The 23,949-nt window shown below is 46.3% G+C and overlaps 1 protein-coding gene across 11 annotated transcripts in view; it reads right to left on the bottom strand.

Moving 5' to 3' along the window:
* Window positions 1–23,949, bottom strand: part of Ak7 (adenylate kinase 7) — a 57,656-nt gene that overhangs the window by 10,931 nt on the left and 22,776 nt on the right. For 5 of the 11 annotated variants that reach the window (XM_087195533.1, XM_087195534.1, XM_087195537.1 and 2 more), the window contains 9 exons: window positions 22,066–22,146; window positions 20,293–20,381; window positions 17,078–17,168; window positions 15,164–15,241; window positions 13,693–13,842; window positions 11,318–11,446; window positions 10,146–10,272; window positions 4,318–4,446; window positions 2,841–2,909 (listed from right to left, as the gene is read on the bottom strand). In XM_087195533.1, the coding sequence (XP_087051659.1) occupies window positions 2,841–2,909; window positions 4,318–4,446; window positions 10,146–10,272; window positions 11,318–11,446; window positions 13,693–13,842; window positions 15,164–15,241; window positions 17,078–17,168; window positions 20,293–20,381; window positions 22,066–22,146 (943 nt within the window). The remainder of the gene's footprint in view (window positions 1–2,840; window positions 2,910–4,317; window positions 4,447–10,145; window positions 10,273–11,317; window positions 11,447–13,692; window positions 13,843–15,163; window positions 15,242–17,077; window positions 17,169–20,292; window positions 20,382–22,065; window positions 22,147–23,949) is intronic. The other 6 variants (XM_087195535.1, XM_087195538.1, XM_004836989.4 and 3 more) reach the window with 3 other exon arrangements.

Genomic DNA, 23,949 nt, shown 5'->3' with positions numbered 1-23,949 from the left:
TCACTTAAGAGTATCACCTCAATGTGCATCCATTTAGCTATAAAAGTCTATAGTTTCTCATTCTTTATGGCTGAGTAGTACTCCATTTTATTAAAAAAAACCAAAACACTACATTTTCTTTATCCAGTCTCCAGTTGATGGGCATTTGGGCTGTTTCCAAGTTTTAGCTATTACAAACTGTGCTGCTATGAACATGGGTGCACATATATCACTGTGGTATGATGCTTTTAATTCTTTGGGGAAGGTACCCAGCAGGGGAATAGCTGGGTCAAATGGGACTTCCAATCCTAGTTCTTTGAGGTATCTCCATACTGATTTCCACAGTGGTTGCACTGGTCTACACTCCCACCAGCAGTGGAGCAGGGTTCCTCTTTCCCCACAGCCCTGCCAGCATTTGTTATTGGTTCATTTCATGATAGCAGCCATTCTTTCTGGGGTGAGGTGGAATCTCAGTGTAGTTTTCATTTGCATCTCTCGAATGACCAGTGATGTTGAACATTTTTTCATATGTTTATTTGCTATTTCTACTTCTGTGTCTGAGAAATGTCTGTTCATTTCAGATGCCCATTTTTGGATTGAGTCTTTAAATTTGGGAGGTCTGATTTTTTTGAGTTCTTTATAGATTTCTAGATAGTAGACCTTTGTCTGAGGGATAGCTGGTGAAAATGTTTTCCCACATTGTGGGCTGTCTCTTCACATTGTTGGTGGTTCCTCTTGCTGTGCAGAAGCTTTTTAGTAAGAAGAGATCCTACTTGTTGATTGTTTGTGCTAGTTCATGGGCAATGGAGGTTTGTTCATAAAATCTTTTCTTACACCAATGTCTTCAAGAGTTCTACCTAACCTCTGTTCCAGCTGGTCCAGTGTTTCTGTTTTAGTATTTAGATCTTTGATCCATTTTGATTTTAGTTTAGTGCATAGTGAGAGATGTAGGTCTAGTTTTAATCTTTGGCAAGTTGAAACCCAATTTTTCTAGCACCATTTATTAAAGAGGCTATCTTTCCTCCAGTGAGGGTGTTTGGCTCCTTTATCAAAGATGAGGTGGCTGAGTGTGTCTGGAATTGTTTCTGCATCTTCTAATCTGTTCCACTGGTCCTCAGGTCTGTTTTTGTGTGTGTGTGCCAGTACCATGTTGTTTTTATCACAGTAGCTTTGTAGTATAGTTTCAAGTTGGGGATTGTGATACCCCCTACCTTGTCTTTATTGCCTAGTATAGCTTTTGCTATTCTAGGTCTCTTCTTGTTCCAAATGAATTTTTGGATTGTTTTCTCCAGGTCTGTGAAGAATGCTGCTGGGATTTCAATTGGGATTGCATTGAATCTATATAGCAGTTTGGGAAGTATGGCCATTTTCACTATGTTGATTTTTCCTACCCAGGAGCAGGGGATGTCCTTCCATTTTCTGATATCTTATTGTATCACTTTTTTCTGAATGTCATAGTTTTCAGAGTAGTAGTCTTTGATTTCTTTTGTTAGGTTGATTCCTAGGTATTTCAATTTTTTGGATGCTATTGTGAAGGGAATTGATTGCCCCTTTTCTCTCTCAGTGAGTCTGTTTTTTTGTGTACAGAAAAACTATTAATTTTTGTGTGTTGACCTTGTATCTAGCTACTTTACTGAATTTGATTATTAAGTCTAGAAGACTTTTGGTGGAGTTCTTAGGGTCTTCTATATAGAGTATCATGTCATCTGCAAATAATGACAATTTGACTGCTTTGTTTCCTCCAGGTACATTGATGGTGGATTATGTTCCCCACCGAGTTTGTCCAATAGGGCTTCTATGCGTTCCTGTGTCAACTTAAGCATTTGTTTGATATTCCATACCTCCTTCGGGAATGGCAGGGTCTGGAGCCAAAGAGGCTGTGGTGTGGGTGCTGGCCTGGAGCTCCAAGTCCCCATTGAACAGACCCTGGCCCTGCTCAGTGAGGCAGCTGCCACTCAGTGTGCCCTCTTATAACTGAGAGCCAGGCAGGAGCGGCTGCAGCTGGGTGGGGAGGGGAAAGGGAGGCCAAGAGATGGTTTTGTACTGGGAGAAGCTGCAGTTGTGCTGGTGCTGGAAGAATATGAACATGATGTTCAAAGAAGGGCCTGGATCTATACAAAAGTGTTGGGCTATGGACTCTCAGGTGATGCTGGTCACATAATTTTGCCCCTGATCCTGAAGGAGAAGGTGCCTTAAGATGTTTGGCTGCTGCTGAAGAGATATCTCACGTCAACACACATGCTGCTTCTACACCACTGGGAAATGCTGTTGAAAACAAAGATATCAAACATCTCTTCAGGGCTGGGGATTTAGCTCAGTGGTTCCGCCACCTGCCTCACAAGCACAAGGTCCCAAGTTCAATCCCTGGTACCACACACACACACACACACACACACACACACATACACACACAAAAACCATCTCTTCAAAGACCATGCATATGCCCTTGCAGTTTCCTCAACAAAGGGAGTCACAGGACATTTTCTGGGTGCTGCAGGCATGGTCAAGGCCACTTTTACTGAACTGGCTTGTTGTCATTGAAAACTGCCACCTATTTTAAACCTGGATTGTACAGAACCAGAATTTGATTTCAATTATGTTCCACTAAAGGCACAAGGATGGAAAACTGATAAAAGGTGTATTGGACTCACCAATTTCTTTGGTTTTGGTGGTGTAAATGCAACACTTTGTATTGCTGGCACGTAGGACAAATCGTGTGTAATTAAACATTGGCTTATAAATGTAAATATAGAAATAATATACATATATGATAATACAAAAAAAGAGAATAAATGAAAAGAAAAAGAGACACAGAATAGCATTACTTTAAATGTGATCTGGGAGAAAAATCTTAAATTTACCAGGTAAAATTAATTTATCAACAGGAAATATTTTGCCTCTGATTTCATCTTCCTCTTCTTCATCTTCCTCTAATAAAAAAATATACATAGATGTATTTATTAACATACCAGCCATAGCAAAAATTCAGATACTATATCTTATCTAGCAATCACTAAAGAAAACTAGCAATGAACAGAACTTGTAGTTCAGCAATAGTCTCACAACCTCCACATCCAGCAACATATGAATAGATGAAGAAAATGTAGAAGCCAGATATGGAGGCACAGACCAACAATCCCAGCACTCTAGGAAGCTGAGGCAGGAGAACTGAAAATTCACAACTTAGTGAGTTAGTGAGACCCTATTGCAAAATAAGAAATAAAAAAAGGCTTGAGATGTAGCTCAGTGTGAAGGCCCTGCATCCAGTCCCCTGTACCACAATAAATAAATAAGTAAATGAATAAAAATTTAAAAGTAATACACATGTATCTATGATGGCATACTATTCAGCCTTAAAAAAGGAAATTCTGCCACATTGGACAACATGGATAAACTTTGAGAACAGCCTGTTGATGAAACAAGCCAGTCACAGAACAAGTATTGCATGATTCCACTGACAGCAGGTATCTTAACAGTCAAATTCATTGACTGGAAGAGTAGATGGTGATTTCCTGGGGCTGGGGTACACGGGAAAGGAGAATTACAAATAAATGGCATGAACTTTTAGTCCAGCAAAATGAATATGCTTTAGAGAGTTGAATATTACAGTACATTGAGTCAACAATAATGTTGTGTACTTAAAAATTTAAGAGGCTGAGCCAGGTATGCTGGTGCACACCTGTCATCCCAATATTTGGCAGGCCATGAGTTCAAGACCCTGTCTCAAACAAACAAATAAACAAACAAGATTAAGAGGGTAAATCTCACATTGTGTTCATGCTATAACAAAATAAAATTAAAAATTTAAATCTATACATCTAATAAAGATGAGTGAAGATGCTAGAGCAACAATACACAAGAAGATAGGCTCTTGCCTTGCCCTTGTCTTGCCTCCATGTATTTTTCCACAAAATGTTTTGTTCCAGAAATGTTACAGTTTGTGATGCTGGGCAGCTTACTCCTGCTCAATGTATCAAAATGGTTTGTAACTGTTTGAACTGTGTGACCTTTCAGGAATGTTCTGTTAGCTCTGCCCCTTTCAGGAATGTTCTGTAACTCCGGGCTCAGACTTCACAGTACAAACTCCTCTGAGCCTGCCAGTATAGTAAAGGTTTTTCTTCATCTCTTAGAGTGACCTTCAGACTCTGCAGTCTTCAAATTGTGAGAGCTGCGACACGGAGATGTAACACTTGGCTATATCACTGAGCTGTGCAGCTTTGCCACAACAGACACAAAAATTCTCTCCAACATTTTGTTTATTTAATTGAATGAATATTTCTCTGCACAATAAAGTTGTAACTTACATAAGATCAAAACATAGTGAACATTCAAACTTACGATTGAACAGGTCTTTTGCTTGATCATAGGTCTTTGGGAATCCATCCAAGATGTAACCTTGATTCCTACAAGGCATGGATTTTAGCTTTTCTTTCACAAATCGAATTATATATTGATCTTCTAGCTCACCTGATAAAAAGGAAAAAGATAACACTATGGAGCACATTGTATATACAGTTTATGTTCTAAACTTATCACAAAAGCTGTAGTACAGCCAAAGTTATTACTGGAAACTCTATTTTGCATTTAAAATTAAAAATACATAGTTTAGTATTTTGAACGTGACCATGAGTTCTAGCAAATGTTAGAGGAAAATCCAAGGAGCTGGTCTAGGAGGAAGGACAGGAGCACAGTTCTGCTGTCTGAATGACAAGATGTACTGTGAGGACAAGCTCTGGGCGATGCTGATCAGGAGCAAGCAGAATAATGCAGAGCACTCAGACTACCTGTTAAATGATTCTATTGTGAGAATTAAAATAGTGAGGCAGGAGATTAGGGTATGGCCAGCCATCTGGCAGTGGGTGTGATCTTGTCAATCATAGAGATCCAGGACACTTGCTGGCAAGCCCAGCACCCAGAACCAATCAGAGACAGCTACCTTCAATTCTTGAGGCATGAAAGCAAGCAGGCATTTGATAGAACAGCCCAGATCTGACGTTGAATGGAAGGCGTGACCACTGTAAGCTCTTTCCTGTCCAACTCTTTGTTCAGGACAAGAACCTGGAATCTCTAGGAGGAGCCCACAGCATCCAGACCAGGGTAACAATAATATTCATGTTGCCAATACATGAGCTAAGAAAAGTAGGTGCCCGGGTTAGGGGTGTAGCTCAGTGACAGTACATGGGCTTAGTGTGAGCAGGGACCCAGGTTGGATGGGGGTTGGGTGCGTAGCTCAGTGCAAAGGGCCTGGGTTCAATCGCCAGTGCTGCAAAAAACATTTTTTTTAAGTGTTCAGTAAATGTTTTCTGGATCTGAATAACAAACTTGGCAGGGGCCCAAGAAATGGAGAGATGGGGAGGGAGGAGAGGAGAAGGGGAGTAAAAAGAATTCAGATGTGTTATGTACATGTACCAACCCCCGACGAGGAATGTAATCATTGTGGGCGGCAAACGTGACTAATAAAAATAAATACGTAGGGCGGGGGATTTAGCTCAGTGGGTTCGCCGCCTGCTGCGCAAGCTCAAGGACCCGAGTTCGATCCCCGGTACCAAAAAAAGAAAAAGAAAGAAAATCCTCCAAAATAAATACGTAAATAAATAAAGTTAAACTTAACCTGACTCTCAAAGGATGTGCCCCGCCCCAGCCCCACTTTCCCCATCTTTCCCATTTGGCATTTCTGACCTCAACTATTAGACAGTTCCCCGGAAAACCCAGGACACTGGTTCCTGGAAATTGCTCGGAGAGGTTGAGAAGGGAGGGTTCTGCTCCTGAACTAAGGACACTGCAGCGCCAGCACGGTCCCCAGCTAGCTTTCTGTCATCGCTATTTGAACAGCTGTCACGTGCAGCTTGCCAATCACGGAATCTCAGACGCAAAATCAAGAGCAGCAAATAAACATATGAAAAAATGTTCAGCATCACTGGTCATTCGAGAGATGCAGATGAAAACAATGCTGAGATTCCACCTCACCCCAGAAAGAATGGCTGCTATCATGAAATCCACCAATAACAAATGCTGGCGGGGCTGTGGGGAAAGAGGAACCCTGCTCCACTGCTGGTGGGAGTGCAGACTGGTGCAACCACTGTGGAAATCAGTATGGAGATACCTCAAAGAACTAGGGCTGGAGGTCCCATTTGACCCAGCTATTCCCCTGCTGGGGATCTTCCCAAAAGAATTAAAAGAATCATACAGCGATACATGTGCACCCATGTTTATAGTGGCACAGTTCGTAATAGCTAAAGCCTGGAAACAGCCCAAATGCCCATCAAATGGAAACTGGATAAAGAAGATGTGTTTGTTTTTTTTATAAAATGGAGTACTACTCGGCCATAAAGAATGAGAAACTAGAGAAATTTATAGCTAAATGGATGCATACTGAGGCCATCCTCTTAAGTGAAATAAATAGGACACACATGTGTAAATACCAAATAGTTTCTCTAGTGTGAGAAACTGAAAGTGTAAATAAGGATTAAAATGATTAAAATGAATAATTGATACTTTGAAATAGGAAAAGGTCCAAAGGGGTTGGGGTGGAGGGAGGAGATAGGGAAAGGAAAGAATAGAAAGGAAAAATTATGAGAAAAGAAAAAAAAAAGGAAACAAAGTCTTTGTATATAGGGAAGGGTGGAGGGGGTGAAGGGTGCACAGGTAATGGGGAAAAAATAACCAAGATACATCATGTACAGGCACAAACACCCAATGATAAATGTAAACGTATTGTATACCTAAAATGTACCAATAAAAGAATTTAAGCAAAAAAAAAAAATCAAGACATTTTGGTCTCTTTATCACCTTATTACAATAAAATGACCTAATTAAAACTTTCCTTTCTCCCTCTTTTCAGTGTCACAGATCATTAGGCAGTGAAGGGTTCAGATAATAATTGGGTCTTCCAGAAACTTTAACATTATAGCTGAAACAGAAAAACAATCCAAGGTGGTGTTTAGCATAAAGCGATTCCTCCACATGGCTTTGCACCACCTCCCAGGAAGTAGTACAGAGAAACAAAACCAACCAAAAAGTATCAGGAGAATCACGAATATTCAAAGACTGGTTTCATTTATGCCGTCTATTTTCATTTTTCAAAGGTTCTGTTGAGGCAGCGTTGCACAATCAAATCAAACCGAGGTCCCCGTTCACACATCTCTGGATTTATTTCAGGCACCGAGCCTTGTCTGCTTGGTTTGAAGGTAACTGGGCCCTGTAAGCGGGTCCTCTCAGCCGGGTTGTTGCTAAGTACACCTTGCAGGCAGGGTGGACCATGCCCAAGGCCCTTTCTCGAGAAAACTGGCCTCCCTAGAGCTAATCCAGGACCTTGGGCCAAGGTGCAGTTCTGTGGCTGGCAACTGCTTCTGCTTGACTTTTTAAGGCAAAGGCTACTTGTACACTGGGTGCCGTGGATCCACGTGGCTGAGAAGGCGGGGTTACCATAGCGAAGCAGATGAGCACGTCTGCCCCTGCAGTTACTCTTTCTGTGACAAGAGCAGCTAAGGTCTATTTAACACAAAGCCCTACTGTAGTACAGCTTTGCTCTCTTAGCCCTTGCGTTGTCCATAGCATCTGCAGACTTTTCGTCCCATCTGCTGTTTGGCACCCTTTAACCTCCACCTCCCCACCTGCACCTCGCTCTCATCGTCTCACCTGCTGTAACCACGATGTTATTCTCTAAATCTTGTGCACTTTACCTCTCTTGAAGATACAGTCCACACAGAATAGTTTCTTTCCATGTCTGCCTTATTTCACATCCTCCTGGTCCATCCATGCTGGGCAAATGGGGGGATTGCCTCTTTTTTCAAGATTGAATAGTATTCCATTGTCCCTGCTTTTTTCCTTTTCTTTCTTTTGTTTGAGACAGGGTCTTACTCTGTAGTTCAGGCTGGCCTCAAACTTGTGGCAATCCTCCTGCCTCAGCCTCCTGAGGGTTGGGATTACAGGCATGCTTCACCACCACCACACCCAGCTAAAGTTCTTTAAAAAACATTTTAAAGTCTCTCCAGCAGGGCCATGTGTATTCATTTTTTTTTTTTCTTTAAGCAGAGAGGAGGTGCAGCCTTTATGGAAAATGGTACGAAGTTTCCTAAAGGAATTTTAAATAGTCAAGGTGGGTGGCATATGACTGTAATTTGGGCTACAGAGGAGGCTGAGGTGGGAGGATCCTGAGTTCAAGGCCAGCCTGGCAACATTCTGAGACCCTGTCACAAAAAGAAGGAAAGAAAGAAAGAAAGAAAGAAAGAAAGAAAGAAAGAAAGAAAGAGCGAGCTGGGAGGAGGAGGCAGGCAGGAAGGAAAATAATAAATTGAAAATAGAACTACCATCGGGCCCAGCAATTTCTCTCCTGGATATATAACAAAAGGAGGTGAATCGTCACCTTCTACAGATATTTACATCCCTGTGTTCATCAACAATATTCACAACGGCCAAGACATGGAAGCAACCTGAAGCTCCTGCCATGGGTGAGTGGGGGAATGGATGAAGAGCATGTGGTATGTCTACGTACACACACATCCCAGAGTAGTGTGCTGGGCATGGTGGTGCATGCCTGTAATCTCAGCACTCGGGAGGCTGAGGCAGGGGGATTGCAAGGTGGAGCCCAGCTTGGGCAATTTACTGAGACCGTGTTTCAAGAAAAAGAAAAAGGTGGGGGAGTGGGTGTCTGGAGATGCAGCTCAGGGCAAAGCTCAGGTTCAGTCCCTAGTGTGGGGGGGAGATAGGGAGAGAGAAAGAGAGAGACAGACAGACAGATGGGAAGATATGGCACGAGCCTGGAGAGTCTGGGACCCATGTGCTCTCAGTTGAACAAAGCTCTTGTTCCTGAGGCTGCGCTGTCAGGAGGGTGGTGCCTCACTGCGGATGTGACACTTGTGCTGCCACAGTCTTCTTCGTGGCCACATCCAAACAAACAAAGCCATGTGAGCTCACTGCCGCTGAGTGTCCCCTGCACTTGTCCCTGCAGAGGGTGCAAAGGTCTTGTTTTGCTCCAACATAATCAAAGTGCAGGTTCAATGTCAGGTAAACACTGAATTGAAAGAGTTTTGGGACAAACTTAAAAAAGAAAGTATCTTCCTAAAGTTACAGGCATGGTGGCACACACCTATGATCCCAGCACTCGGGAGGCTGAGGCGGGAGAGTTGCTACGCGTTTGAGGCTATGGAGTGCGCTCAGGGCCAGGCTGCACTATGTAGTGAGACCCTGTCTCATAGGAGACAAAACAAACAACAAATAAATAGATGAGTAAAGTTCAAGGGAGACTGGATGACTTCTCAGGAAGTGGGCAGGTGTCGGGTGGGAAAAACACTTCACCTCCCCCAAGCTGCCTCCCCTCTCCCCCTCTCCCCCTGTCTCCTGCCTGACTTGCGTGGCCTCTCTTGTGCCTCGGGACGACTGGACATGGCGACTCAGTGTTGGGGACAGAGGGCCACGTCTGTGCTCAGGTGGGTTCCTCGAAGCCCCTGCCTGGTGTCAGGAGCGCTCTCCGAGGCTCACACTGAGGCCTCGGCTCGATCCAATCCTGGGAAGCCCACTGCGGGGGTCTCTGTCGTGAGTCACACGTGCCCTTGGCACCCTGCTGTCAGCTGCTGTCCCCAGTGCCTGTCTCTGGCCCACACACCGCTGTGGATTCACATCTCGCAGCTGTTCCTGCTTGTTCTTTCCCACATAGCCTATTCTCAGGGTCCCTTACACTGTGTCCCCATCACGGAACGGAAAGCGAGGGCCAGGACTCTGTCAGGTCCTCTAAGATCAGAATAGTTTTGCTTGCTTTTTTTGAGACAGGGTCTTGCTATGCAGTTCAGGCTGGCCTTGAACTCACTGTGCAGCCCAAGCTGGCCTCAAACTCGAGGTGATCCTCCTGCCTCAGCCTTCCCTGTGCCGGGGATTATAGGTGTGCACCATGCCTGGCCCTCTTTTTTCAAATTTAACTGATTCTTTCCTATCCTACACCAGGCAGTCACCAAACTATCAACAAGGGTGCAGTCACGCCTGTGATTGTGTCACTGGGGAGGCCCACGAGGGAGCCCTTGTCTCTCCCTCTGTCTCTGTCTCTCACAGAGGCAATCCCTTTGCTGTTCTCACTGCTGCTGTGCTCTCTCAGGAAGCAGCTGTCTTTCATAACCAGACCTTGCGGAAACCCCGATCCTCACCGCCCGCCCGGCCCTCTGCACCTGTGCTACCTGCGTTCTTTTCCATGCTCTCCTTGATGCCATCCAGCAGCTCCTGAGCGTCCTCCACGTTCTCCTCCTCCTCTTCCTCATCACCTTCATCCTCCTCCCCTCTGTCTTTGGGGGCAACAATCGCCTCCTGCAGGCCACAGGGGTTCAGACTGGGGAGCAGCCCTCATCCACTCGAGACTCACCAACTGCCTGGCACACAAGGAAGCCCGGCCCAAAGGGACCCAGTGACCATCATCATGTACAAGTTACGGGGCCGGGTGTGGTGGTGCAGCCTGTAATCCCAGCACTCTGGGAGGCTGAGGCAGGAGGACCTAAGTTCCAGCCCAGCCTGGGCAATTTAGTGAGACCCTATCTCAATCAAAAAAAGGACTGGGATGTTGCTCAGTACCAAGGCCCTGGTTCAGTCCCCCACACGGTTTGCGGGGCATGTGTTTCTGCAGAGATGGAGGAAAACCTCAAGGTTCTTTACTCTGCTTTTAGAATAATATGTTTCTGAGCCAATGCCCGAACTGCTTAAGAATCCACACTTTTCTAAGGTTCTAGGTTGTATCTTTCTCGAAGGGAATGTCTTTTCTAGAAATCAACACCTTTAGGTAGAAGGTATAGCCCAGTGGTGTAAGGACATAGGTTCAATACTCAGCACTCCAAAAAGTTCAGTACTCATTTATGGAAATGCACCTCAGCACCCGTCATTCTCAACGAAACAAGGAAAGACAGTTAACGTGCGGATAATACCCCGAGAAACACGCAGCAAGAATAAAATCATAGAGCTGTAGTCCCAGCACTTGGGAGGCTGAGGCAGGAAGACCTGCATGACTTCGAGGCCAGCCTGGGCTACACAGTGAGTTCAAAGCCAGCTGAACTACACAGTGAGACTCTCTCCAAACAAGCAAACAGGAATAAAAGCAGTTAGAAGCGTTCCCATCAACAGGGAGAGGACAAGATACTTCTGAAGAAAAGCTGGTGGGGACTGCACTTCAAGGCCGAGGCAGGAGAAGCAGTTCTGTCTCAGCAAGGAGAGCCCCGTGGGGTCCCGTGTCTTCATAACCGGGGGCCAGCGGGAAAGTGCAATGAGAATTGGAAATCTCTCTGACATGTGACATTGGTTGCTTGCTTATTACAAGACCAAGAAAAGCATTTTTTAAATGTGAAAATTCCCAGTATGGTGTTACCAGCTTCGCTATGGCTTCAGCAATCACATCCTTCATTTTAATATGATGGAGTTTGTAGTACTTGGACAGCTCTTCTGCTATGCTGGATTTTCCCACCGCAGGAGGACCCAGGATGCAAATCTTAATGGGCTGCGAGAGAGCAGAAGGGGCTTATGATGCGTTCTGAACAGTGGGTCCATAGTGCTAAGTGTATTCACTTCAGGGGTGTGCCCGTCAGTCTCAGGGCTGTTACCCTCACCCCTTCTTTCCTTAGAGACAGGGTCTCACTATGTAGTCCAGCTGGCCTCAAACTCACAGTGATCCTCCTGCCTCAGCCTCTCAAGTGCTGGGGTTATAGGCATGCGCCACCAAGCCCGGTCTGATTTAATTATTTTTAACATAGTTAACTTACTCTGATTTTTTTTTTTTTTTTGTACCGGGGATCGAACTTGGGACCTTGTGCTTGTGAGGCAGGCGGCGAAACCACTGAGCGAAATCCCCGAGCGAAATCCCCGCCCCCCACCTCTGATTTTTAAAAAACAGCATTTCTGCTGAAACGGTGCTTCAATGTTAAATAAATTTTGTGGCATTCATAACCAGTGATATACTTGAGAGGCTGAGGCAAAAAATTGCAAGTTTGAGGCTAGCCTGGACAGCTGGGCAACCGAGAGACGCTGTGTCAAAATCAAGCAGAACAGGCAGGTGCAGCACAGCGGGAAGGCACTGGGTTCAGCGGCCAGTGGTTAGCATCGCCCCCGCCACCACGGACAGGAGACCGAGGCGGAGCACGGAGGAAGCAGGCCCGAAGCGGGCCTGGGAGAGCAGCGCCAGCCCCTCTGGCCCGGCTGGGAGGTGGTGAGGCCTGGCTGGCGGCAGTGCCCCTGCCCTGCCCCAGGTCCCTGCTTCTGCCCACACACGGGGTGGACCCCGGCTTCGGGGAGCCTGGCCAGTGGGGTGAACCCGCTCACGGCGGAGGACAGGAGCGGCCCGGGCCCAGAGAGGGTAGCGCGGGCTGGGAGAGGCCGCCGTGGCCCGGCTGAGGGGCTGCCTGGTCGGAACCAGGGCTGCTGCCCAAGACGCTGCGCTTCTGCGGACACGCTGGGGACACGCTTGGCCCAGGGAGCACTTTCGGGCACAGTGGTCACTGCGATTACGGCCGCTGTACGGTTTCAAAACACTTTTCCTGGATGACCCACTGTCGTCTTTAGAAGCCGAGCAGGGCTGCACTGTTCTGATTTCACAGGGGAGGGTGGGCGTTCTCGCTAGGCCTGCATTTATGTTTGTGCCCGTGAGTAGCCGTGTACCTTTGAAGGAGTTATTTCATCTCTCTGAGCTCGTTTCCTCATCCATAATGTGGAGATAAGAATATCTCCCTTAAAAATTGATTTTGCACAAAAGAATTCTAGCCTACCTTTCACCTCAAAAAAAGATATGTGAGGCAGTTCGTATGTTAATTAACTTCATTTAACCATTTCACAACGAATGTATACATATTTCAAAACAGCATGGTGGACAGAGGGCATGATAGTACACAGTGTGATCTCAGCACTCTGGGAGGCTGAGGCAGGAGGATCCCAAGTTAAAGCCCATGCTGGGCAATTTAGTGAGACCTTGTCTCAAAACAAACAAATAAGAAGCACTGGGGTATTAGCTCAGTGCCAAGCAAGACCTTGGGTTCAATCCCTAGCACTTAAAAAATCAATAAATTAAGCCCTAAAAAGCCATCCTGGTGTACATGATAAATATATACAATTTTTATTTGCTGATTAACTTTAAAAAAAATACCTACCTTGAAAGGTTGTGTTGATTAAAACAGCCAGTAAATCCCCTGGCCAGTAGAAAGATCAAAGTAGCAGTCAGACTTCTTTGATCTCCTCCGTACTTCTCCCACAGGTGTCCCCACAGGTAGGGAGGCACCTGGGTAATTTCACTTATGTTGGTAACTATAGCAATCCGTCTTGAGCTTACTATCCTGTTCGGTTTGCACAGCAGTTATTATCAATGCTGACTTAATTTTTTTTTTTTTTTTTTTGGTGACAGGGTCTTGCTATGTAGTTCAGGCTGGCCTTGAACTCACAATATAGGCAAAGCTGGCCTCAAACTCGAGGTGATCCTCCTGCCTCAGCCTCCCAAGTATTCGGATTACAGGCATACACCACCATGCCCGGCTTATTTAAAAAATTTTAAGTTTTGATTGACAAGTGTTAGCATAACATGTAGCATGTAGCATAACATGTCCATGTAGATGATCAGACCTGGACAGATTTGTCAAGTTTTAAAAATGAAATTAAAAGTTTGGATGTTTGGAAAAGGAAAATGCTTTCGCTGGTGTAACTGCACACAGGCGAGGTGCGTTTACTTTGCTTGAAGTGGGTGCAGGGGCAGGTGATAGTTACCAGCAGGCCTCTGCTCTGCTTGTACTCTTTGAGGATGTTGTTCACATTTTCCACGAATCCACTCCGCGCCACCCATCGGATGTTGAAATTCTCCTTCACGAAGAGCGCTTCCATCCTCAGACTGACCAGTAAGTGGTCAACATTCTCTTGCTGAGAAGGAAAGGAAATGAGCAATTTGTCACTTTTGTTTCGTTTTCGCTGTTATCATGGAAAAGCAATCAATGTGCATCCACTAAAGACGAAAATCACCCCAGTGCTGGCTATTTACAGGGTACTTATTGTGATATTTTCTCTTTTCTTGTCTGTCTTCCTTCCTTTCTTTCTTTCTCCTCTCTCTCTCTCTCTCTCTCCCTCTCTCTCTCTCTCTCTCTCTCCTCTTTCTCTCTTTCTTTTTCTGCTTTTGATGCCAAGTATCTACCACTGAGCTACACCCCGGGCCCTGTTTAGAAAATACATACAGCATCTACTTTTTGAACAATGCAGTCCTATGGTCCAAAACAGTAAGTACCTTGTGGTGATGGCACACATCTGAAATCCTAGCACTCTGGGAAGCTGAGGCAGGAGGACTGCAAATTTGAGCCTAGCCTATATAATGTGATTTTAGTGAGACCTCGTCTCAATATAAAAATAGATAAATAAATAAGTAAATAAAAAGACGGGTGTCATGGTGCACATCTATAATCCCAGCACTCAGGAGGCTGAGGCAGGAGGATTGCCTTGAGTTCAAGGCCAAAGTGGACTACATAGTGAGTTCAAGGCCAGCCCAAACTATATAGGGAGACCCTGTCTCAGAAACAAAACAAAACAAAACAGAAGAAAAGAAAAATCTGGGTATGGTGGTGCATGCCTGTAATCCCAGCATTCAGGAGGCTGAGGCAGGAAGATTGCTGTGAGTTTGAGGCCAGCCTGGCTATATGTAGCTGAACTCATTATGGTGAGTTCAAGGCCAGCCTAAACTGCATAGTGAGATCCTGTCTCAAAAATCCAAAAAGGAAAAAAGAAGGAAAGAAAGAAAAAGGGCCAGGGATGTAGTTCATTGCAAAGGCCCTGGGCTCAATTACCAGTAACACACACCACCCACCCAGTTCTGCTCCTCAGCAACAACCCATGGTATCAGTCTCTACGAAACATTCAAGTGCAGCATTTAGACACCATGTCTTTGAGAAGAATCACACCCTAAAACAAACATAAAGCGCTCACCACAAAGCTACAACCTAGGGGCTTTGCCCACCTCCCAGAGATACAATGGGGCTCTCGGTCAGGAAAAGGCTGGAGATCAATACCTGCTGTGTGCAGAGCCGTTCTCCCTTCACAGCTTTCAGATCTATTTTCTGAGAGTTTTCCACAAAAGAAAACAGGCTGGATGAAGAGTAATTGGCCCAGGGTATGGAGCTGGAAGCCAAACATTCTGATCCAAATCCTCCAGAATCAGCCATATTTAGGAAGAGTCTAAAAATGCTTATATACTCACAGTTAGCTCCTTGATTAGGAATGCGTTTTCTCTGGGTACTTTCTGGATCTTGCCTGGCCCGGTACTTCTACTGATGAACTGGTAAGAAAAAAGAGAGGCGTTATTTGGCTTACCTGTAAGATTTTGTGGAAAGCTTCTGGAACAATGTGAACGGTACTGAATGTAAAGACCGTAGCATTTGGAAAGTAGAGGAGTGTGCTGAGGGTATTCATTTGTTCCAGAAATATGCTGGGAAAGAGATGAGTAAGGCCTGGCTCTGTCCTCGAGGAGCTCCCAGTTTGAGAAAGGAGACAGATGGACACAGGCAATTATCATGTGGAGTGTGTGCAGCTCAGCAGGGGGCATTCTGGGACTTTGGGTCTTTTTACTTTTTAAATTTTTATTTATTTATTTATTTTTTGAGACAGAGTCTCGCTCTATAGCCCAGTCTGGCCTTAAACTTGCAGCGATCCTCCTGCCTCAGCCTTCCAAGTGCTGAGATTACAGATGTGCACCACCACACCTGGCTCTGTCTTTGTCCTCTTTGGGAGCTCTCATTCTGTTTTTAGAATGGAAGCTGCCTTAATTGATGCTTATAAAACACTTGTAATTTTGTCTATTGACAGTCTCAATGTTTGCACTGCCCCATTCTTCTGTTGAAATCCTGACCCCCAAGGCGACAATGTCAGAAGTGGGGAGTGGGGAGGTTACAACGGTGGAGTCATCACCCTTGAATGAGATTAGTGTGAGGACAGAGAGAAGGTGATGACTGTGAAGTCTGAATCTGAAGTGCCCCGTGCTGGTCACCAGATCTTCCCAGCCCCAGGAGCTACCTGTGGGATTTCATTGCAGCTCCTGAAAGGCATTCTGGGAATGTGGAAGGAAGGGGCACAGGAAGAGGCCCAGCTGCACCTTAAAGGTGGGTGGGAGCAGCCCTGGCAGGGCAGGAGCAGGCCCCATTGCTAGGCTACAAGACCTGGGAGAGGAAGCTCCCAGGGATGCCAGGGAGCAGCCAGGAGGCCTAGTGAGTCTCATGTGTCAGTGCTTTGAGGGGAGAGTCAGACACATTTTAATGTTACACAGTGGGATCAAAATGTACAGTGACTGCTTAATATTCTTTTACAGTAAAAGACACACTGCTACGAGTACCCCTCAAAATATTCGAGTACCCCTCCAAATATTCCGTCATGTCCAACACACCAATCCCACTGTTCTTGCCACTTTCTGAAGCAGCTCTGGAAGTCCTCTTTCTTGAGGGTCTTTAGGAGGTGTGATGAAAAATATGGTGAATGCTGCTGACAAATACCATCAGAAAGAAAGGCAGGATTGTGAAATCACGACCCTCTGTCCTCATGTACCCTTTTCACCAGATTTGGTACCAAGTGACTTCTGGCTCTTCCCCAAAGTCAAAATGACCATGAAAGGTAAATGTTTTTAATTGATTGAGGACATTAAGGTAGCCATGGCAGTGCAACTAGAGACACTGACCAAAGAGGACGTCTGGAGCTGCTTCAGAAAGTGGCAAAAGGGATGGACTAAGTGTGTTTGAAGCAAGGGGGAGGATTTTGAGGAGGTTTTTTTTGAGGAGTTTTAACAGCAGTTTGTCTTTTACTTTAGTAGTTTTTAAAATCCTTAATCATTCACTGTGTTTTTCGATCACACCGAGTCCAGGCTGCCCCTTGTGCGTCTGAGGGGCCAATCGGGCCCTCAGAGTGGCCTCTTTTATCTCCCTTGGCGTGGATCCTGGAGAAAAGGTGGCCCGTAGGAATTTCCTGAAGTGTACAGCTGCAAATACTGTAAACTGGTAGTTTGAGTGTGCGGGACATCCTACTTTAAGGGGCCCCAGTTTGATTAGCACAGCTGATTCCACCACCAGAGTTTTGAGGTAACGTTCAGCTGCGCCATCTGAGTATGGGATGCAGTGGGCCACCGTACCTTGATCAGGTCCTCCAGGGTGTGAGCAGACTCGTCCACGGCGACCAGATAGCGGTGCTTCGGCACATGGTCAATGATGTTCTGTATCACTCTGCAGAGCAGCAGGGAAAATAACCACCCCAGGGAAGCAGCAAAGAGAGGCGATGAATTAGAACTCACCGTATTCCTCCTCCTCAGAGCAAGCATCGGTGTTTGGTCTCTCTCTCTCTCTCATATCTATCTCTCTATCTATCCATCCATCCCTCTATTTGAGACAGAGTCTCCCTATGTAGCCCAGGATGGCCTCAAACTTGCAGCAATTCTCCTGCCTCAGCCTCCACAGCTGGTGTTTGGTGTTTTAATGGTATCTCACTTAATTGTCAATAAGATCAAGGAAGGGATCTAATCTGGACTGTAAATTAGGAAGGTGTGGAGGAGTTAAGTGCCATTTGTCAGGCTGAAGAGCTGTTGGGAAAACTGAGGCAATGGTCCCCATCCTGATGTCTTTCCTGTGCACCGCACCCCTTGCAACGCCATGACTGGGCCCTGCAAGGCTGTGAGTGATGACACCCTGCCCAGCTGGGGCTCCTGGAGTCTCACAGGTGCCCTTGGGGCAGGAGTCCCCCCAAGTGAGTCACAGATTCCGAGAAGTTCCAGCTTTCAGTGAGCTCATGCACAGCACAGTACGGGCGCCCGAGATTTCCTCTTCTGAGTTAATGATTGTCAACCTCTCTGAATGTTCAGCCCCCTGCCGGGACAGCAGCAAGGGCTGCAGTGCTATTCCATCAAATACACACAAGGACACCGTGAGGTAATTACTATGATTTTCCCTATTTATAAAGGAGAAAATCAGACTCAGACGTGGAGCGAGTTTCCTGAATTCACACAGCTCTGCTGAGAGGCAGGGCCGATGTGCAGAGCAAAGGATTCCAGGGAGAAACGGGGCGGGGGGTGGGGGGGTGTCTTTCCCAATGGTCTGGCTCCCCCACATTCGTTTCCTTGTCAGTGAAATGAAACGGAAGTGCATTCCTCTGTGTGTTCACTTCAGGGCTGATGTGGCTGAGTGGCTGGGTGCCTCCCTAGCATGTGCATGGCTCCGGGGTCCTTTCCCAGCACCAAAAAAGAAAAAAGTAATAATCGGTGTTTGTTTTACTATTTTAATTTATGAATTTTTGGTGGTGCTGGGGATTGAACCCAAGGCCTCATGCATGCTAGGCCTAGCCATCATGTTTATTTTATATTATTTTCTCAGGACGCTTTAACTTTTAGCTTCTTTCTTACATATTTGACAATTTTCAAAGAAACCTCTAGGAAGAAAAAAAAAATGTTACTGAAAAGGGTCTCAAGTCTTTCCATAATGGGAACTATTCCACTCTAACTTCTCTGTTTGGGACTAAAGATAAACATTTTGTTTTAAGAATGTAAGACTCCTTTATATCTTTAAAACCTGGTAACCTAAGGTAAAATCTCTGCAGAAAGAAAGGCACATTTAGCTTATTTATTTATTTTTGATTTTTGGAACAGAGTCTCACTATGTAGCCTGAGCTAGCCTGGAACTCATAGCAGTCCTCCTGCCTCAGCTTCCCGAGTGCTGGGATTATAGGTGTGCACCACCAGGTCTGGTAGAAGGGCACATCTTGGCCCCTTCATCCCCACAGTTAATGTTGGCTGAAGGAGTCTAAGGTTTAATGTGGTCCAAAACTTATTTAATTTAAAAGATCCATCCTTAAAACAGTAGTAACCATTAGGTTCAGGGCCTTCAAGGCATCAAGCAGGGCTGAAGATTGAGCTTTGCTTGTTTCCAGGTGAACTGGTAAATGTGTGGGCCCGTGACTAGCTACCAGGGGGCCCTGGATGAGTAGAAGCCAGTCCCTTGGGAAGTGTGTCTCAGCTTCCTCCTGAGGCTGAGCCCAAGGTGAGGGAACAAAGCCCCAGGGACCCGAGCTGCTGACCCAGTTCCAACACAGGGACCTGGCTCCATGACCTGGCTTCGGAGTCAGGCTGCTCTGGGAGCCTGAGGCCCTGCCTCTTCTGTGCCTGCGCACCCACGGGTCACCCGCAACACTGGGCTTCTCCAAAGGAGCCACACACATGCTGCAGCCCTACAGACTGCTCAGCCCTCAGCTCCTTAGAGCGCATGATAGAGAGGTGGAATGTGGCTGGGCCGGAGAGAAATTATCTTGAGCTATTTTAGGCCCTTTAGAAAAGTAGCAGTTTACTTTTCACCTCTGTATCTGACCCTGGGATTCCTGTGACGAATTAAGAATTACTAAGAATTACGTAAACCTCCTAGAATGCATTGTTAAGCTCAGCCAGCCATCGGCCTCCTCTGACCTTGAAGCTGAGAAAATGCTGTGAGATAACATCAGGTCCCCTGAAGAGATCCCCCTGCTTCCCTGCCTACCCAATGCCTCTCCCCTGTGGTCACTGGCATGTTGGCTGATGTCTCTCTCTGTTCTCTGGCTGTAATAGCTCACCCGCCTCCGCCACAGCAGAGCAACCTGAACCCACAGCCACCCACTGCTTGCTACTTCCTTAAAGGCAGGATTGTTATTTTCCATCAATACAACTTTATCTCCGAGTGTGGGGAGGGGGAGCTTTAGATCTCCAGTTGGCTATCAGATTTCTGGAATCGCAGTGGGTAGGCTAACATCACAGTCTCAGCTGGGGCAAAGGAGAAAGAAGCAAAGTCCTTGCAGGTGGTTCATACCAAGCTCTGCTTCCCTGCAAATGTTGCTCTGCCGACTGAGTTTCTAAAGGATGAACTTGGTCTTGCCATTAGCTTTGGGGGCTGGCAGGGTAGCTCAGTGGTGAGCACTTGCCTAGCATATGGGAGGCCTGGGGTTCCACCTCCAGCCCTGGCAAAACAAAAATAAAACAAAAAAGCAAAAAAGCATGGAGCTTTTAGGTGAACACTATTTCATCAGATGCAAAATGGAGATAACAGTAGTACTTACTGCCAGTACCTTCTTCACAGGGTTGTCAGGAGGAATAAAAGCAACAATAGGTGTAAGGGCCTTAGCACTGAGTAGATGCTCAATAAACATTAGTTTACAGATAGATCTGCTGTAATCCCAGCACTTGGACACTGAGGCAGGAGGATTGTAGCAAGTTCGAGGTCAGCCTGGGTCACATAGTGAGTTCAAGGCCACCCCGAACTACGTAGTGACACTTTGCCTCAAAAAAAAATTTTTTTTTTTAGCTACACAGGCGGGCATTTCTGGGAGAACACTTACCCTGCCAGGTCAAGGACATGAATTGTCGGAATCACATTTGTTCCGTCTCCAAAAACAGGTAACTCAGGGATGTCACCCAGCCAAGCAAGCTAAAAGAAAGAAAAGCCAAAGCGTCTGTCTCAGGCCTGTGTCCTCACATAACAGAGCCAGGGGAGCTGTCTGAGGAGAAATCTCTTGGCGCTGCAAACATCAGTTCCGAAGACATCAGGATCCAGTCCTGTTTGGGGAGACAGTGCAACCGAAACACCAGATAAGGGCTGGGGATCTAGCCTGCCTGGCAATTGCGAGGTCCTGAGTTCAATTCCCGGTACCAAAAAACAACAAAAAACCCCCCATACCAGTGGACTCCGTGTTCCCTCATACCTGGGAGCTGAAAACAGTTGATCTCAATGTAGAGTAGTGATTAACAGAGGTTAGGAGTGAAGTAGGGTAGAAATAAAGATAGGTTAGAAAGGAGACAAGGAAATTGTAATTTAAAAATTTGTACTTTCCAGAAAATTGCAGCATCAAGGCGCAATCAGTTTCCCAAGGCTACGCAGCCTTTTCACCCCCAGGCTGTTTATTTCCCCACCAAACTCCTCACTCTGAATTCCTAAGTCTTAAGGGTACAGTAAGTCCATGGATGGGGCCTGTGTGTTTCTGCTCTAGCAGGAATCCACACTCCAAGGACTTCCACTGTCAGGACTCAGCTGTATGAGCTAACTGGGCCGTGGTCTCAGGACTTCAAATGCACGCAGACAGCTGTGTTGCAACCTAGCTGAAAACAGATTTTACTCTAACCCACTGGAGAGTGAGCAGCCTGACTTTCAGGAACCAGGCATTGGGTGCCCGATTACTAACTCAGAGAAGTAAATGAGCATCCCAGACTGCCCATTTTGAGGCAACCCCCCTGAGGCCACACAGATACCCCCAACCCCAGACCCCAGGGCTCCCCACCCCTCAAACGCCTCCTCCTTTCTGTGCGCAGGAATTTGTTTCTGCTTGATAGACCTGCCTATGCTTCTCACCCATGAGTCCTGCAGTTCTTTCTGTGACAGGTCAAGGACTACTGTGGGCCAGGGAGGGCCCCTTCTCCTCTTTGGAGGACCTCCCTGGACCCTCAGTGACAGCAGTGGGGAGACGGCAGAAAAAATGAGGGTGGATTGGACCAGTGCACACTGTATACAAATGTGGAAGTATCACTCTGCCCCTTCACATGAACAGTTAATACATTTAGTAAAGCGGGCCATGGTGACCCATGCCTGTGATCCAATACTTGGGAGGCTGAGGCAGGAGGATCTCTGAGAATTTGAGGCCAGCCTGAGTTACACAGTGAGTTCAAGGTCAGCCTGAGCTACATACCAAGACCCTGTCTCAGACAGACAGACAGACAGACATATATATATATATTCAAAGTGATTTTTACAAAGTGCTACCTCAGGGCTGATATGCTCTTTCAGACATCTATAATCTCATTAGTTACTGTCAGCAGTCAACTGAATGTCATCTACATAGAGAGAAAATGCTTTCATATCCATGTCTTTTGTCATAAAAGGAACTAAATTTTAGAAGTACCCTACTGGTAAAGGTAATTATCAAAGTTTTTTGGTTCTTTTTTTTGAGAGAGTCTTGCTATGCAGTTCAGGCTGGGCTTGAACTCACAGCGACCCTCCTGCCTCAGCCTCCTGAGTACTTCGATCACCAGGGTGTGCTGCCAAGCTGCCAAGCTGATTTATTTGTTTTTTAGCCCTGTAAAATATGTATCCAAAAAATCCATATAATGAAAAGTTGTACCTTAAAAAATGTGTGTAAGATGCCTCCTTCCATGCCGTACTGAAGTCCTGCAGCGACTACATAAGTTGCAAACATTTTGGTCTATTGGATAAAATACAGAAAAAGGCTGAATATCACATTCTCAGTCACATTAAACTGGATTATTTCAGTCGTTTGCAGGAGCACACAGGGAGTTGCACCAACTCTTTCAGACACGTTGGGTGTTCAGGACAGAAGTAGTGTCTCGGAAGCGGGTAAACAACCCCTCAGTTCCCTCAGGAGACCGCAGACCATCCTGGGAGTTTAATCGGGACTCTTGATGAAATTAAAGCCAGAGCTGTTGCTTGTTGAAAACTGAGTACCTGTGAACTCTATGCCGCCATGGAGGGGAAAGGGATTATAGAAACGTCCTGCCCCAGGGCCTGTCATTTCCCAGCAGGAGCGACAGGGACATAAAGTGAGCTCAGAGAAACAGGCTGGATAGGAGGGTTTCCGCTGACGCCGAACATTTATTTTATTTGGAGGAAGGTTTAAGCCCTGGGAGACTCTGCCTCAATATTTATCTGTCTTTCACCCTCATCACCGTGGTCTGGCTACTGGGGGGAATGTCCTTTCGGAAAAGTTTAAGGCGGAGAAACACTCAGGGACACCCTTAGGCTGATTCATCTTCCTCCGCCCTCCCCCACTAACCGGGGCGGCCATTAAATTGCTTAACCTAAAACTCCCTGGCAACACAGCAGGTCACCACAATAAAAATAAGAAAGACAAGAAATAAAACAAAATTAAACAAAACAGGCAAACCCAGAGAGCTTCGTATAGTGGGAGACACAATGTCTTCTGTGGACTGCTGACGGAAGGCCCCGTGACAGATTAGACGGGGCCTTCAGTCTTGTCTAGGAAAGATTTCGGAGCAGATGTGAGTGCAATTAGTCACCTCCACACCTGGGACAGTGTGGCTGGGGCAGTGAGGATTTTCTTGCTCTGTTTTGCTTATTTTGTGTCTGCTGGCGGATCCAGGCCTTTGTCCTTGTCAGGCAAAGCCTCTCCCCCTGAGCAGTCCACCCAGCCTCCTGAGGTGGGATTGTTAATAAACCCTCACCGCCACCACTGTCGGTAAAGTTTTGGAGGGAGGGTGGGATGTCTGTAAATCAAAGGAGGGAAGGATGAAGGGGATCGAGGTCAAGCAGAGATGGGAAGCGCCACAGCCTGGCAGAATCCAGGTCACTGAGTGAAGCTTTTGAGGAGAAATTGTGTCACTGAGCTGTAGTTTGGATCCGAATGTCCCCAAGGCCATGTGTTAAAGGCTTGGTCCTCACCCTGATGCTGGTGGGAGGGCACAGAAGCTTTAAAAGCTGGGGCCTGGTTCAAGGTCCTCACATCGTGGGTGGGTGGGGTCCCTTGAGAGGAATGTGAGACCCAGGCTCCTCCTCTCTCTCACACCTGGGATGACAGGCCAGGCGCTCCCGCTGAGATACACTGTGCCACTCTGCCATGGACCGAAACCTCCGAAACACTGAGCCAACGTCTCTCTTCCTAATAAATTCATGAGCTCAGGTATTTTGTTACAACCACAGATCGATAACACACACTAGAACTGGTCCACATTCTCCTACATCTGGGCCAGCGGCTCAGTGAGCAAAGCGGCCCAGACCCCTGGCTTTTCCTGGCTGTTCCAAGTAAAGTGACAAAAGAAGGTTCTCAAAGGGTTTTAACAGCGATGGCTGAAATCCCACAGCCCCTCATGGCTTTGCAGATCACTGGCAAGTTTTTAGGTGGGGGTTGGCTGGAGAGCACAGCTGAGAAATTGGGCAGCAGGAAAGGAGCTTTCAAAAGAAAAGGAATAAAAGAGAGACCAAAGATTTTACATGTGGGTACAGGAGGCCAGGAAAGTGAAGACATAGCTTC

Source organism: Heterocephalus glaber, unplaced genomic scaffold (assembly GCF_053883595.1).
Source record: "Heterocephalus glaber isolate CG9 unplaced genomic scaffold, H.glaber_assembly_v1.0 deba00001608, whole genome shotgun sequence".
In the NCBI taxonomy this organism is placed as follows: Eukaryota; Metazoa; Chordata; class Mammalia; order Rodentia; family Bathyergidae; genus Heterocephalus; species Heterocephalus glaber.
The sequence above is the reverse complement of the archived record's forward strand: the minus strand, read 5'-3'. Positions and strand labels throughout refer to the sequence as shown.